The sequence below is a fragment of the Oryctolagus cuniculus genome, chromosome 2 (assembly GCF_964237555.1).
Source record: "Oryctolagus cuniculus chromosome 2, mOryCun1.1, whole genome shotgun sequence".
Taxonomy (NCBI): Eukaryota; Metazoa; Chordata; class Mammalia; order Lagomorpha; family Leporidae; genus Oryctolagus; species Oryctolagus cuniculus.
In genome coordinates, this window is record NC_091433.1 from 140,184,423 (window position 1) to 140,200,514 (window position 16,092).

At 38.3% G+C, this 16,092-nt stretch overlaps 1 protein-coding gene and 1 pseudogene across 20 annotated transcripts in view; both read right to left on the reverse strand.

Moving 5' to 3' along the window:
* The window catches only part of EHBP1 (EH domain binding protein 1), a 383,016-nt gene that overhangs the window by 296,338 nt on the left and 70,586 nt on the right, over positions 1-16,092 (reverse strand). For all 20 annotated transcript variants that reach the window (XM_070069071.1, XM_070069064.1, XM_070069059.1 and 17 more), the window contains exon 5: positions 9,527-9,580. In XM_070069071.1, the coding sequence (XP_069925172.1) occupies positions 9,527-9,580 (54 nt within the window). The remainder of the gene's footprint in view (positions 1-9,526; positions 9,581-16,092) is intronic.
* On the reverse strand, positions 13,473-14,407 carry LOC127490316 (glycine cleavage system H protein, mitochondrial-like; annotated as a pseudogene).

The window sequence follows — 16,092 nt, forward strand, 5'->3', positions numbered from 1 at the left end:
TTTCAATGTTAATCCATGTGAGTTCATTTTTGTGTATTTTTAGAATGTAGTATCTAAAGATAGAAACTTGTTTTCCTAATTAATACAGTCTAATAAAACTAACAAATAATTAACAAAAGTATCACACACAGTAGGCAAGATGAAAATGGAAAATTAAGAAAATATCTAAATAGATAGGGAAAGCTACATGAGAATCTTAAGATTCTACTGATTCAAAGATTCAAAGCATGTATGATCATTGAGCATTTTTCTAAAGGTGTAACAAAAGTTTCTTATTGGGGCTGGCAGTCTGTAACATAGCAGGTAAAGCCACGACTTGCAGCACCAGCATCCCATATGGGCACAGGTTCGAGTCCCAGTTGCTCCACTTCCAATCCAGCTCCCTGCTGATGCACCTGGGAAAGCAGTGGAGGATGGCCCACGTGCTTGTGTCCCAACACCCATGTGGGAAACCTGGATGAAGCCCCTGGCTCCTGGTTTCAGCCTGGCTGTTGTGACCATTTGGGGAGTGAGCTAGTGGATGGGAGACCTTTCTCTCTCTGTCTCTGCCTCTCTATAACTCTTTCAAATAAATAAATAAATCTTTTTTTAAAAAAAGGTTTGGTTATCTGAGAATAAAGGAGATGGAATTTCCCTCCAGAAATACAATCTGAAAAACCAGCATACTAAATATTTAACATAAAGAAAAATAAGGAAGAATATATATATATAAATGTACTTTCCCTGGGATTTAACCAAAATGAGATTTGGCTTGCAAAGCTTCATTCAACTCCTTCCCAGTCATATCTAGAATATTTTGCCTAATTTACATCAACAGTTAATCACAGTTCACGTAGTCATATACAAGAAAAAGTTGACAGGATAATTAAAAGACCAAGAAAGACTGTCTGAACTATGACCTTCCTAATCTAAATACAGAAGTTTAATTCTGAGAGTGCTTACAAGGAAAGCTTTGTGGCTTCTAATACAATGTGTTTTTCAATGTAGAAATAAGAACAAAATATCTAATACTGAGAGAGATCATCTAAAAGGAAACTTACAAAAAAAAATGTAGGTGGATCACCTTTTCTGAGCCACCAGTGTCTTTCATTCAGCAAGTTCTTAAGCTGATGGCCTTCATTATTTACAGAAGAAATGAGACAATATCTGAGATTTACTTTAAAGACTTTGGTAAAGCAAACAAAAGCAAGGTGAGAGGATTGATGAAATATTGAAAACTGTTGAGCTGGGAGATGAGTATAGAGGTTTAGTATATTACTTCATTCACTTTTTTATGTATTTTAAAAATAACGAAAAAATTAAAGTTAAAAAAAGTAAAAACTGGGAATTGATTAGATTTATCCAAATCGACAAATTTGTATGAAGGAAACACTCAACAGAGGTACTTTATTTATTGTTTTAAAATTTTTGAAATATTTAGAAATACTGAAAGGTCTAAGACTCTGGCACTATAAGAAAATAACATGGTTGAGGATTTACACCAAAAGAATGGCTTAAAAGAAACTAACAATACAGGGATCTTCAATTTATCATTCTTCATATGTATTCTGGTCAGTGCTGTGTACAGCAAGACGCCACTCTCTCATCAAGTAGCCACTATGGCTAAGCACATGAATTTTCTTTTCATTCAGCAAAAGCAGGAGAGTTCACTTCTTTTCTTGACCAACTGCAATGAACAGGGTAGGAAAAGGACTAGTTTCCTATAAACAAAGTTGAAAGAACTGCAGAGGAGAAACGAACATATATAGAATATGATATTAACAAATACAGATAGATGGGCATTACTAATTGAATCACTCTTTAGTTACTGGATTAATAAAAGAACAAAAAATGAAGCATGCTGTCTAGTAAAAGCTTGTTGAACAGATTCAAGAAAATTAACTGAGTCATATTTCCATAGGGAGAGAAGCATTAGTAGGGAGGCTATAAATAGGATGTGCGTTGGCAGGGGCTTTTAATTTCTATGATGTGGCTTGCAGTATTCTTCTATGTACTAAGTACCTTTTGGGCCTTTGGAAAAGTGGTATTCATAAAAATAAAGATAACCCCAGTTTGGAGCTATAAAAGAAGTTACATCAACTTAAATGGAAGAAAGCATAAGCTACAGCTATTGAAGAAGGTATCCAGTCTTTACCCAGGCATTAGAATGAGCTCTCTTCGCTGAGATAATACACAAAGAAAATAACTACAGGCGACAAAAGCATTCTCTGAGTGAAAAAAGCAGAGGTAATTTATCAGAGCACAATTGTTAGATCAAGACACTGACTTGATTCTGCAGGAAGATTCAAACATTAAAAATATCAAAAACTTGGGGTCAGCTTTGTGGTACAGTGGATTAAGCCGCAGCTTGTGACACTGGCATCCCATGAGTGGTGGTTCATATCCCAGCTACTCCACTTCCTATCTATCTCCCTGCTAATGTGCCTGGGAAAGCTTTCGGGTCTAAGTTTTTTGGACCCTGTCACCCATGTGGGAAGCCCAGACTGAGTGCTGGGCTCCAGGTTTGGCCTGACTCAGTTCTGGCTTTTGTGGACATTTGGAGAGTGAACCAACAGATAGAAGATCTCTTTCTCTCTGTCTCTCCATCACTCTCACACTCAGCCTTATAAAAAATAAATAAAAATAAACTTCTATGATTTTATATTGTTTACTATTTGAGCCATGTGTACCATTTGAGCTATGATATAATCTCTATTCTGGGTATCATCTTGTCAGTAGTGTTTGATTGGACAAGCAAACCAAAGAAACAAACAAAACATTACAGTACTGCCTTGGAACAAATATAATTCTTATCCTATCCCATTTATTTAAAAGGCTTCTGGAAGTAACACCAAATAAACAGCAATTAAAAATCACCAAGGAGCAAAAATGCCAGTCTCACAATTGGAAATAATGGGAAAGACTGGACATTGTGATACCCCACAGAGCTCTTCCAAGGAAGACACAGAAACTCATGCTATCACATACCTTTACTAAATTCATTGGCTTAAAAGTTTTGTTTTGCTTTTTTTAGGCAGATGTCTGTTGAGCATTAATATGATACCTTATGTTTCCTTTTGATTGGTTTACTTTTCCTCATAATTAATTTTTTCTTTAAACTCATAATTTTTTTCTCTTGCCCTAATCTTTCCTGATGTTTCTTTCTTTTGCTTGGAATGCCTTTTTTACCTAACTTCATATTTTCTTAAAAAGTCAACTTTGTAGCCACTCTCTCCTAGAAATCTACCCTGACTCTGCCCTTTCACTGTTCTTTGGCATACTTTGGGTGTAATTTTTCCTTTCAGTTCTTTCTTTCTTTGACATCTCGCTGGTTCATAAGCTTCTTGAGGACAGATACTCCTTTTTTTTTTTTTTTAATCAATCTTTCCCATTCTATACTTCTGTACTTTATTTGAAATGCAGAGTTAAAGAGACAGCAAGATCTTCCATATGCTGGTTCACTCTCGAAATAGCCACAATGGCTGGGGCTGAGCCAGACTGAATCCAGAAGCCTGGAAGTTCATCCAAGTCCCCACATGGATGACAAGAACCCAAGTACTTTGGGCCACTTTCTGCTGTCTTCCCAGGCACATCTGCAGGGAACTGGATGGAAAGCAGAGCAACTGGGCCTCGAACTGGCACTCATATGGGATGTTAGTGTGGCAGGCAGCAGCTTAACCCTCTGTACCACAACACTGACTCCAAAGGCAGACTATCTTATACCACCAAATATGAGTCTCCTTTGGTTTAAAAATGATACAACATTGTGTTATATAGCACTAAGAAAGAAAATAGCACTACCAATAGTACTAAGAAAGAAAACAGCACTACCAATTAACAGTGGGATGCTGTAGACATATAATGATCCAGTATCAAAGAAAAAATGTGGGAGGGCACAAACCATGCAACCAAGAATCACAGAAATTCTAATTTGACTTTATATCTTCAATTTTCACAAAATGGGCATGCAGAAAATGCACAGGAAGTGTTTGTAGAATACCGAATAAATCAATTCAACCTAGATTGGTACATTTCATGAATATTCACCTTTTGGTTCATTAAGAAAACAATGGAATCAAAAGAATAAAACTTTCTAGGTTCTTTTTAAAACTAAAACCTATAAATTTATAAATGTAATGATCCTAGATTTAGTTGGGTAATGCAAAATATCAAGGAAGAAATAAAGTTTTACTTTCTAAATATAATTGCTATGACTTCACATTAAAGGGAAAAACATACCACCACAATGTCAACTGCCTGGATAAATACATGTTTATATTATGGTATATTTTTAAAAGAAACATTATTTTGAAGTATCCATGCTGATTATATGCATTAGAATGTAAATGGATTGTAAATAATGCAAAATAAAGGATAATGTAAGACTCATTTATATTTCTGAATTATACTTACATATAATATTGTGAATAAACAAAAACGAGCCCAGAGGTGATATTAGTAGATCATCAGCATTTGTTTACTTTAAGAAAAAATACTGGTTCTTAATTTTGGATTAGATTTTAAGGGGAAGATGCCCTAAAAACACCTTTAAAAAGATAAACACATTTTAAGTTTAATCTTAGTGAGGTAAACAAGTTGCCTTGTCATTCCTTTGAAACAGTGCTGCAGTCTGGAAATTATTGAGAGACACAAGTGGCATAAAAATAGAAAAACTAAAATTCTACAATAATACATGTGGAATTTCCTTTCCTTTATATTATTCTATATCCTCTAGAAAGGAACATTATAAAAAATACGCTTTACCAAGCTAGATGGTTTATATACATAATTTTTTTATCTTCAATAACCTACTGAAGATATAGAAAAAACTAAGTATTTATTTTTCTTTATAACATCTAGCAGCCATCAAATATTTAACCCAAATAACTTTTGGACTGAACATAAACAATAATTAAAGATGACCTTTAATAACCTAGCACATACATTCTTCACAAGTTTACAACTAAAGAGGGCTGATTTTAAAATGTATGGTTCTATAATTTCAAATTATTTCTTTTCATCGTTGCCATTAAGGGAGTGGCTATTGCATTTGGAGTTAAAAGCAAAAGCCCTAGAGAAAGACAAGACTGGAAAAAAATACTGACACGTTAGCTGTACAACCTTTAGCAGGTGATTTCATCTCTCTAAGTCCCGGTTTACCTGTAAAATAGGGTTATGTATCTGAAATACAGAGTTTTTCTAATAATAACGTGTATAAAACATTCCATATGACTTTTGCTACTTAGTAAATGGCCAATAAATTTGTTAGGGTGCTATATTTTAGAGACTTCTCTGTTTTGTTGGGATATTTAATAGTAAACAAAACTTCACTCTTTGTTACTAATACTACTATTGGACATTATGGAGAAAGATTCAAAACCTTTACCAAGGTCACAGTGCAAAAAAAAATGATATTAAAACACACACAAAAAAGGAATATTAAAATTCTATTTAAACAGCATGCCTTTTCAGTGTCAGAACAACACATCAGCAGATTTTCAAACAAACCCCATATTTTACAATAAAAGAGGCCAACTTCCACCCTTTGGAATTCATTATTCCTTCTGTATGAAAGGTGCAAGAACATTTAAAATGTAAGGTGGTGTACAACATTTGTAACATGTGACTGCTAAAAGATCATCTGTAGGGACAGATCTTTCTCTACACAAGAGTCAATTTCATCATTTACCACTGAGGGGAGCTATAACCTAGGAAAAGGTTTCTACAGCACTATGAGGTTATTTTTAAGTTTCCACATCTTACAATATTCATTTTATCAAACCTATTAAAAATATTTTAAATTAATTTGACAAGCATCTCAATTAGAGTCATAATAAATAAGAAGGTATATTATGTCCATATAATCATAAAGATATGTGAAGCCTTGTTGCCCCTTCTCTATTTTTCTCCAAAGCAGTTATGTATATTTACTATATATTTTATATATTATACTTATATAACATACAACATGATTATCATATATTCAACATTTTTTATATAATGTATTTTCTTTTCCACAATTCACGCATTTTTTTTTAAAGTCTTATTTATTCGAGAAGCACAGAGAAACAGAAAAACCTCCTATTTGCTGGCTTATTCCCCAAATGTCTGAAATGCTTGGGTGGGTGGGGGGATCCCCTCAAGCTAGGAACTCAATCCAGGCCTCCCATATGGGAGACAGGAGCCTCTCAAAGTCTGCATTGGAGGGGAGCTAGGAATCAAACCCAGGCAGGACAGACACCCTAATCAGCATTAGATGCCTCTAGGCCAAATACCTTACATACATTAATTTTTATATTTATTCTCTCTCTCTCTCTCTCTCTCTCACACACACACACACACACACACACAGGACTGTAAACTCCATGAGATTTGTTATCTGTTATATCATTTTATTTTCAGTACCTAGAATAGTGCCTAGCATAAGACAAGCTCAGTGAATTAATGCATGAATGAATGCACGCTCATTTAGTTGAAAAGTTAAAAATACCTCATTTATTAGACAAGGTCAAATAAAGAAAACTACCACATGGAAAATGCAATATCTACTTACACTGAATTTTGGTTAAAAAGAAAGTCTAAGAATAGTTCTTTAATTCTAGACAGATCTTGTGAGACTGAGTTGTTTAACATACATTTATAGTAGAATCCCTCTTAAAGTGATCTAATTGGTATAGAGAGTTGGACAACTGAAGGGAAGAGTTTTGAATACTGATACCCACAAATTTTAATTTTGTTCCATATTTATTAACATACTTCATTCAGAAATTTTATTGCCTCTCCTTCAAGTATAGCTGTTTTTTTTTTTTCTAAAGATTTATTTTATTCATTTGAAAGAGTTACAGAGAGAGGTAGAGACAGAGAGGTCTTCCATCTGCTGGTTCACTCCCCAGATGGCTGCATCGGCTGGAGCTGATTGGAGCTGCGCCTATCTGAAGCCAGGAGCCAGGAGCTTCTTCCGGGTCTCTCACATGGGTACAGGGGCCCAAGGACGGGCCATCTTCTGCCGCTTTCCCAGGCCATAGCAGAGAGCTGGATCAGAAGAGGAGCAGCCGGGAATAGAACCAGTGTGCATATGGGATGCTGGCACGGCAAGCGGCGGCTTTACCCTACACCACAGCGCCGGCCCCTTATCAATTCTTTGTAAAGCACTTAACAATTCATGAAATAATCCTTCAAACTGATTATTTCATTGATCTATGAAATTTCTCTAACTGAATTACATAATAACAATAACAGGTAACAACATTAAAAGATCTTATAAGGGGTCAAACCCAACTTACAACACACTTATGAAAGCAGATGTATAAGAACATGTGAGAGAGTAGAAAACTAACCATGTCTGATACATGTATGCTTAAAAACAAGATGTTTTACAGATAGAATAGAATGTGAGATAATCCATGCAAGTTAAGAAGTAGTTGATCAGATGACCATTACTGTAACAGCATATGTATCCATTACGTACTACTTCACTGCCACCAGGATATACTCTTTGAATTTTCAATATATAGTTGATGGATCTATTAATATAATCACCTTTTTAAAAAGAAAATATTTAAAACACTAGTTAAGACTCCCACATTCCATATCAGAATGCCTGGGTTTGAGTCTCAACTCCACTCCCAATTCCAATTTTCTTCTAATGCACACCTTGGGAGAAAGGTAGTGATGACTCAAGTAGTCTGGTTCCTGCCACCCACAGGGGAGACCTGAATTGAGTGCCCAGCTCCTGGCCTCAGACTGGCCAGGCCTCTTTGGTTGCTGATTTTGGCAGTGAATCAGTAGATGGAGTATGTGTATGTGTGTATCTGCCCTTCAAATAATAAAAATTTTAAAAAGTAAAACATGTAACATAAAATTGAAGAAAATAATTTTCAAATCCCATAGATCTGAATGTCTTTAGAAAAAAGCTCAAGGAAAATGCAGATTAATGAAAAACTATAAAAGATTTCAAAAAGTTTACATCACATACACTTACCTTTAATTCTATTTTTACATGAACTTTTTGAAGTTCCCCTTATGCTTTTGTCATTAATCACAACTTAAATTTAACTAGCTAATTATTCAGTACATCAAATTAACAAAGGGAACATAATAAAGCTGCAAGTAATGAAAACTGAAAGGCCATCAGTTCTTAGTATGAGACTCAAAGCTAGCTTTGGGGTCTCTGAACAATTTCAATAAGTCTTTTGGGGTTTTGTGGAGTTTGGTTTGGTTTTCTAACAAACCTATCACTATGACAAAGCCAAAATCGTTGTTATTACACACAAACCTTTTACATAATAAAAGTGTCTTGATATTCATACCCTGTGTTTGAGGACCTGACCTTGCTTTCAACTTTCTAGTTCCTTAGAACTAAAAATAGTACACCTCCTGCTGGAAAAAAATGTTAGAGCCCTTTTTTCACTGATACAGACAATTAAGTCACACATAGAAAGGAAGAATATAGTGCAAATAATGTTATATGCCTATCATAAATAGGGTACACAGTTTTATTGGTTCTTATGATGATGAACAATCATGGTAATGTAATGCTGACAACAGTGAAAACTATTCATTGAGCTTTTAATCCTCAGAGCAATCTTGTCATTTTATGGCTGAAAACTTAGGAAATTTGCCAATGATCAGAGCTTGTAACTGGAAGACCAAGGACATGAAATCAAGTCTGATTCCAAAGCCCATACTTATAATCACTGTATTTTCATTGCCTATCTTCTCTAATTGCCAATCAATAAACATGTTTTAACACCTACCAAAATATCTGTTAGTCACTTGGAATTCCACAATGTATAATTTAAGATTAATAATTTGTGATTATTAAATTATGATTTTTGCCTTATTGTCGTAAATTAAGATACTTTTTATTAATTTCAGGTGATATTAAGATGATCTAGAATCTCTCAACCTGAATAGAGCATTTTTCAACAAATTTCAAAGAACATTCATGGTTTCTTTTTTTTTTTTTTTGACAGGCAGAGTTAGACAGTGAGGGAGAGAGAGAGAGAAAGGTCTTCCTTTTGCCATTGGTTCACCCCCGAAATGGCCACTACGGCGGCATGCTGTGCCAATCCAAAGCCAGGAGCCAGGTGTTTCCTCCTGGTCTCCCATCCCGGCGCAGGGCCCAAGCACTTGGGCCATCCTCCACTGCCTTCTCGGGACACAGCAGAGAGCTGGACTGGAAGGGGAGCATCCAGGACAGAATCCGGAACTCCAACCAGAACCCCAACCCGGTGTGCCGGCACCGCAGGCGGAGGATTAGCCAAGTGAGCTACGGCACTAGCCTCATGGTTTCATTTAACAAATGTTTAAATGAGAATCTGCTATATATAAAACACTATTAGATGTCGAACAGATTTAAAAAATTAAATCATATTTCTCACAAATACTTCCGTTGTACTGTCTATCACTTCATTCCTTAAAATTTTATAAGCTGTAAATCACTAAATTCCAAAGGAAACACTTTTGTCAAACTGCTATTAAATGTTAAAAAATACATACATAAAGTTAAAAATGTCAAAGGTGAAGGAATTTGCCATTAGCTTACATTTTCTATGACAAATGTCCACTCTTTGTCTTCAAATTCTTCTGCATGAGGATCCTGTAACAAAAACAAAATTTGCAACTGAAATACATGCCTTTAGTCCTATCAATCCAATTAAGAAAAACAAACAGCTTTGTTTTTAGCTTTTACCAACTGCTTTTTCTTTTTTAAATATTTATTTTATTTGAAAGTCACAAAGGAGGAGAGAGAAACAGAGTCTTGCATTTGCTGGTTCAATCCCCAAATGACTGCAACAGCCTGGACTGGGCCAGGCTGAAGCAAGGAGTCAGGAGCTTCCTCAGGGTCTCCCATCTCAGTGCAGGGGCCCAGGCACTTGAGTCATGTTCTGCAAGTGCATTAACAGGGAGCTGGATTGAAAGTGGAGCAGTCCATAAGGGATGCGCGGTCACAGGTGGCAGCTTAACCCGCTACACCACAACACTGGCTCCACCGACTGCTTTTATCTTTTTTTTTTTTTAATTTATTTATTTATTTGAAAGTCAGAGTTACACAGAGAGAGAAGGAGAGGCAAAGAGAGAGAGAGGCCTTCCATCCATTGGCTCATTCCCCAATTGGCCGCAAAGGCTGGAGCTGTGCCTCTTCCAGGTCTTCCACACAGGTGCAAGGGCCTAAGGACTTGAGCCATCTTCCACTGCTTTCCTAGCCACAGCAGAGAGCTGGATCAGAAGTGGAGCAGCCAGGGCTAGAATTGGCACCCATATGGGATGCTGGCACTGCAGGCAGCAGTTTTACCCGCTAAGCCACAGTGCTGGCCCCACCAACTGCTTTTAAAAAGGAAGATGGAGCTCACTCTTAGGATATTCCCATAATTTGTCTAAAGTTTAAATCATTAGTTTAAGAAATTTCTATGATATGTTTATCGACACATATCACTATCTTACATCACTGCATCTATAACAAGACAAAAAGAAATGTGATCAGACACAGATTACCTAGGGAATGAACAATTAAGATAGAAAATATTCATACAAAATCCTGTCTGTTTTTACACCTGCATTTTAAAACTGAAATTGTCATTTGAGGCAAGCTTTCTTTGATGTCATGGTTATGTAAACATCTGGAATTTCAAAACACTGCAAGGGATTTCATAATCTAGATAATGAAAATTAGCATGGGTTTTTGATGCCTCCTCCCTCCTCACAGAAATGCCCCCCAGAAACCTGACATAGGGCAGAGCAACTTTTTTGTTTTGTTTATTTGAAACGAGGTACACTTTTGCAAGCATTTTCTGACAAATATTTCTTAGGTGCTTGTTATATAAGGGATGTAGAAGTATTACATGAATTTAAACATAGTCGGGACTTCCATGTGACACAGAGGTTGAAGATACCACCTGTGATGCTGGCATCCCATATGGACGTAGGTTCAAGACCCGGATGTTCCACTTCTGATCCAGCTCTCTGCTAATGTACCTGGGAAAGGAGTAGATGGTCCAAGTGCTTGGGACCCTGCACCCACATGGGAGACTTGTAAGAAGCTCCTGGTACTTAGCTTCAGTCTGACCCAGACCTAACTGTTGCAGCCATCTGGGGAGTGAACCAGAGGATGGAAGATTTCTCTCTCTGTCCTCTGTGCTCCCCGCCCCTTAACTCTGCCTTTCAAATAAATAAATAAATCTTTAAAAAAAAAAATAGTAGTCCTTACCTAGAAGACACAGTAACTCTAACCTAAATAAATATATGACAAATAAAATAAACAGTTTTACCAGAAACTAGAAAATAATACATTATTTCTTACAAGAATGATTGGAAAAATCATGACAGAGAAAACATCTGGGCTAGATGGGACTGTGCAGGACTTCCCTAGATATTAAAATAAGTAAAGGAAAAGGCAACAAAGTATAAGACACAGAAAGGTAAGTAATGAGGTCATATTATATGTGTATTTACCTTACTCAAACACCCTATGTGTAGCAGATAGGTATGGACAAGTGACACAGCATTCCGATAAAGCAGGCTTGTCTCAACATTTCACTCTAAGATTGAGCATTTAAAGATTGGCTCTGATATTCCCCAACCTATTTATGATTGATTCCACTTTAGTCTACCATTAATCCTCTGTTTCTGTTGCCTCAGCTGGGTTTGTGTCTTTCAAGATAGAAGTGATTGTACCATTCTCTTTGTCTCTCTGCTCTCCATCAATCTTGTGTACTGATTAATTTTCCAAAATCAGAATTCTGATGTTAGTACCAACTCTGATTCAATGACTCCTACAATTTATGAGGATAAATTTTAAACTCCTTAGTTACTTCATTACTTCTATTTACTTATTTTTCATTATAACACCATGGTGGCTACCTGAGTTAAGTTGTAACAAGACTACTGTTTTTATATATTTATTTGGGAGACATAAAGAGTAAGACCAATAGGGATAGCGAGCACTCCCATTCACTGGTTCACTTCTTAAAAGTGCAAAATGGCGGCCGGTGCCACGGCTCAGTAGGCTAATCCTCCACCTTGCGGTGCCGGCACACCGGGTTCTAGTCCTGGTCAGGGCACCGGATTCTGTCCCGGTTGCCCCTCTTCCAGGCCAGCTCTCTGCTGTGGCCAGGGAGTGCAGTGGAGGATGGCCCAAGTCCTTGGACCCTGCACGCGCGCCAGCCGCAGCGGCCATTGGAGGGTGAACCAATGGCAAAAGGAAGACTGTGGGGAGCAATCCGGACTAGACTAAGTTACTCGAATTAGGACTTATTCTATGCATCTGCTCTCCCACAATATGGCGCTGGGAGAGAAGTAAACAGCTTCCGCACAGCTGCCTCCAGTTCAACCAATTAACTGTAGGACTTGCTCCTGATTGGAGAGCAGCGTACTCAGCCGAGTTGGGATTGGCGGAGGAGGACTATAAAGGAGCAGAGAGACGGCATGCACCGGGGAACATCTATGGGGAACATCTAAGGGAACCCGTGCAGCCCCCGACAGAGCCGGCCGGCGGTGTGCCGCTCCCCTGCGGAAGTGGGGAATGCGGCCAGGGGGAACTGCCCTTCCACGGAGGTGGAAGGGATAGTAGCCAGCCCGGGAAGAACCAGCAGCAAACCCGGGGAGGGCCGAGCAGACGAAAGAACAGCGCAGGGTCCTGTGTCGTTCCTCCACGAAGAGGGGGAGCGACAGAAGACCTTTCTCTCTGTCTCTCTCACTGTCCACTCTGCCTGTCAAAAAAAAAAAAAAAAGTGCAAAATGGCTTGAACATGAAGAGCCAGGAACTCTCAGGGCCACATTAGCAGAAAGCTCAAGTCAGAAGCCAGAGCCAGGAATCAAACCTAGGCACTCAAATGTGGGATGCAGGCATTCTAACCAGAAGCCTAACTACTAGGCCAAACACCCAGCTCATGGCAACTTTTTTTGTTAGTAAATTCACATAGGTGGAATAAATACCTGCCAAAGCCATTTCTTCAGGGGCCTGCAGGAAGATAAGAAAGGGTAGAATGCAAAAGGAAGTAGAAAACTCTACTTGATATCTGCTTCCCTACTCTACTGTCTCCATCCATAACCTAGATTTATGGAGAGAAAGAACTGTAAATAAAGCTTTTTTTTTTTTTCAAATGAGGAAGTTGAAAATTTTATTATGTTTCTTATTTTTGCTTCAGAGCTACTGCCTCACTGTATAAAACAGCACCAGCAAATGCAGTATATTGCAAAATTAAGAGAATATTGTTCTTTCTCTGACACTGTACAACTAACAAAAATCGTTCTGCATTCCCAGTTACTTCCAATGGAAAGATCATTACATATTTTGACCTCAATCCAGGGATGCATATAAGCAAGTTACAATATTACATAGAGCTTAAAATACCAATGTTATCCTTGAATTACATTATTTATATAACTTGCTTTTACCACTGATAACTTCATGTATTCTGAATACTAGTGACTAGAGTCTAGTATAAAAATCAAAAGGTCCTGTGAAAAAGATGCATTTTGTATTCATCTGCAATCATTACAAAGCTAAGGGATATTTTCTTCCAGTAACAGAGTTGAAAGTAGTATTTCTTTCCATCAATATTGCTAAAAGTTGCTATTTTAAGTCCTGTCCACCACTAATCTAAGATAAACTGTGCTGGATTAAGTTATTCCATACTAGTTTATATAAGGGTTCCACTTCCATTCCTCAATAGATTTTATATATTTCTCATAGGCTTCTTCACTCATTAGTTCATCTGGTTCTGAAGAGCTACTCAGTGTCATTTTGATCAGCCAACCATCTTCATAACAAGATTGGTTGATGAGTCCTGAGTTTTCTAAAGGACTTCATTAATTTCAGTTACTTCTCCTGATAGAGGAGAATAAAGTTCACCAGCAGGTTTCACACTTTCCAAAGCACCAAACTCATGTGGCTCACAAAAAAAATGAAAACTTTAGAAGGTTCCAGTAATGATGATGTACCTCATACAGACTATGTTCCTTGTTTTTTTCAATTTTGTCCCAACTTCAGGCAGACTACAATGAACAACATCTCCCAAAGCTTGCTGTGCAAAATTGCAATTCCCATGGTTTCTATACCATTTTCTGTTGTTATCCATTCATGTTTCTCTGTGAATTTATGTACCAAGAACAGAGCAGATCCCGTGCACAGCATCCGGACAGCACCCATCTGCTGTTGCCAGGGCAGAAGTTAGCAGTGTGCGGTAGGCACCGAGGCCATGAAGAGGCTGCAGGCTGCGTCCCCCATGCTCCGGGCCACTAGCAGCACTATCGTAAATAAACCTTTGAAGAGCTTTTTCATGGTAGATTTAGGGTACAAACAGGGCTAATTTAGAGATCAAATAATATAGTATGATGCAATAGTCTACCATCCTCCTCACCTCTCTTGCCTTATGTTGCTTAAGGACTGTAACATAGCTCCAGTTAAAAATAATAATAATACAAGATATCTACTAAGCACTCACCATGTCCCAGTTATTGTGGTAAGAGTTTTATTCATCACAACAACTTATGAAACAGGTGTTACTTTTACTCTCATTTAACAGAGCTGAAAACTAACTTCCCACAGTGCCCAACTACTAAAAGTTAAAGCTATGGGCCTGGAGTTGTGGCTCAGAGCATTAAGCTCCTGCCTACAGTGCTGGCTTCCCATGTGGGCACTGGTTTGGGTCCCAGTTGCTCCACTTCCAATCAAGCTCCCTACTAATGTATGCCTGGGAAAGCAGTGGAAAATGGCCCAAGTGCTTGGGCCCCCATACCCAAGTGGGAGATTCCAAAGAAATTCCAGCCCGATGGCTTTGGCCTGGCCCAGCCCTGCCCATTGCAGCCATTTGGGGAGTCAACCAGCAAACGAAAGATTTGTCTGTCTGTCTTGTGCCCTCTCTCTGTAACTCTGACTTTCAAATAAACAAAAAAAAGAAAGAAAGAAAAATAAAAAGAAATAAACCTTTGGAAAAAAATGAGTTAAAGCTATGCTGCAACTGTCTTTTACCAACTTTATGGTTCAGTTTATCCACTGTATCCCCAAATCCTAGAAAAGTATCTGGCACATAGTAGACCTTAAAGAATAATTGATAAATGAACTCATGAATATATATCTCATAAATTAAATATGTAAGAGTGCCTTATAGGTAACACAGCATACTTTAATTCTTAAAGCAAATGAAATTTTTTATTTACTTATTTAAAATGCAGAGTTACAAAGAGAGAGGGAGAGGCACAGAAAAACAGAGATCTTCCATCCACTGGTTCTCTCTCCAAATGGCCACAATGACCAGGGCTGGGCAAGGCCTAAGTCAGGAGTCTGGAACTCCATCCAGCTCTCCCATGTGTATAGCAGGGGCCCAAGTACTTGAGCCACCTTCTCCTGCTTTCCTAGATGCATTAGCAGGAAGCTGGGTAGGAAGTAGAGCAGCTGGGACACAAACTGACACTCAAATAGGATGCTGGCATAGAAGGCAGCAGTTTAACCTACTATACCACAATGCCAGCCCTGAAATGTTTTTTAAAAAACAAAATGATGTCCTGGCCAGCGCTGCAGCTCACTAGGCTAATCCTCTGCCTGCGGTGCTGGCACTCTGGGTTCTAGTCCCAATTGGGGCGCCAGATTCTGTTCCGGTTGCTCCTCTTGTGGCCCGGGAAGGCAGTGGAGGATGGCCCAAGTGCTTGGGCCCTGCGCCCGCATGGGAGACCAGGAGGAAGCACCTGGCTCCTGGCTTTGGATTGGCACAGCATGCCAGCCGTAGCGGCCATTTGGGGGGTGAATGAACGGAACAAAGATCTTTCTCTCTGTCTCTCTCTCACTAACTCTGCCTGTCCAAAAAAAAAAAAAGAAGATGTCCTATTCCTAAAACAATTTTTAATAAAAAAATAATTTCAGTGGTACCAAGAAACACCTGATGGGCAAAGCCAGCAAAAAGATGTGAAAGATGCAACAATTGAAGCTGGTGCTGTGGAGCAGTGGGTAAAGCCACTGCCTGCAGTGTCAGCATCCCATATGGGCACCAGTTCAAGTCCCAGCTGCTCCACTTCTGATCCAACTCTCTGCTATGGCCTGGGAAAGCATAAGAAGATGGCCCAAGTTCTTGAGCCCCTGAACCTCTGTGTGAGACCTAGAGGAAGCTCCTGGCT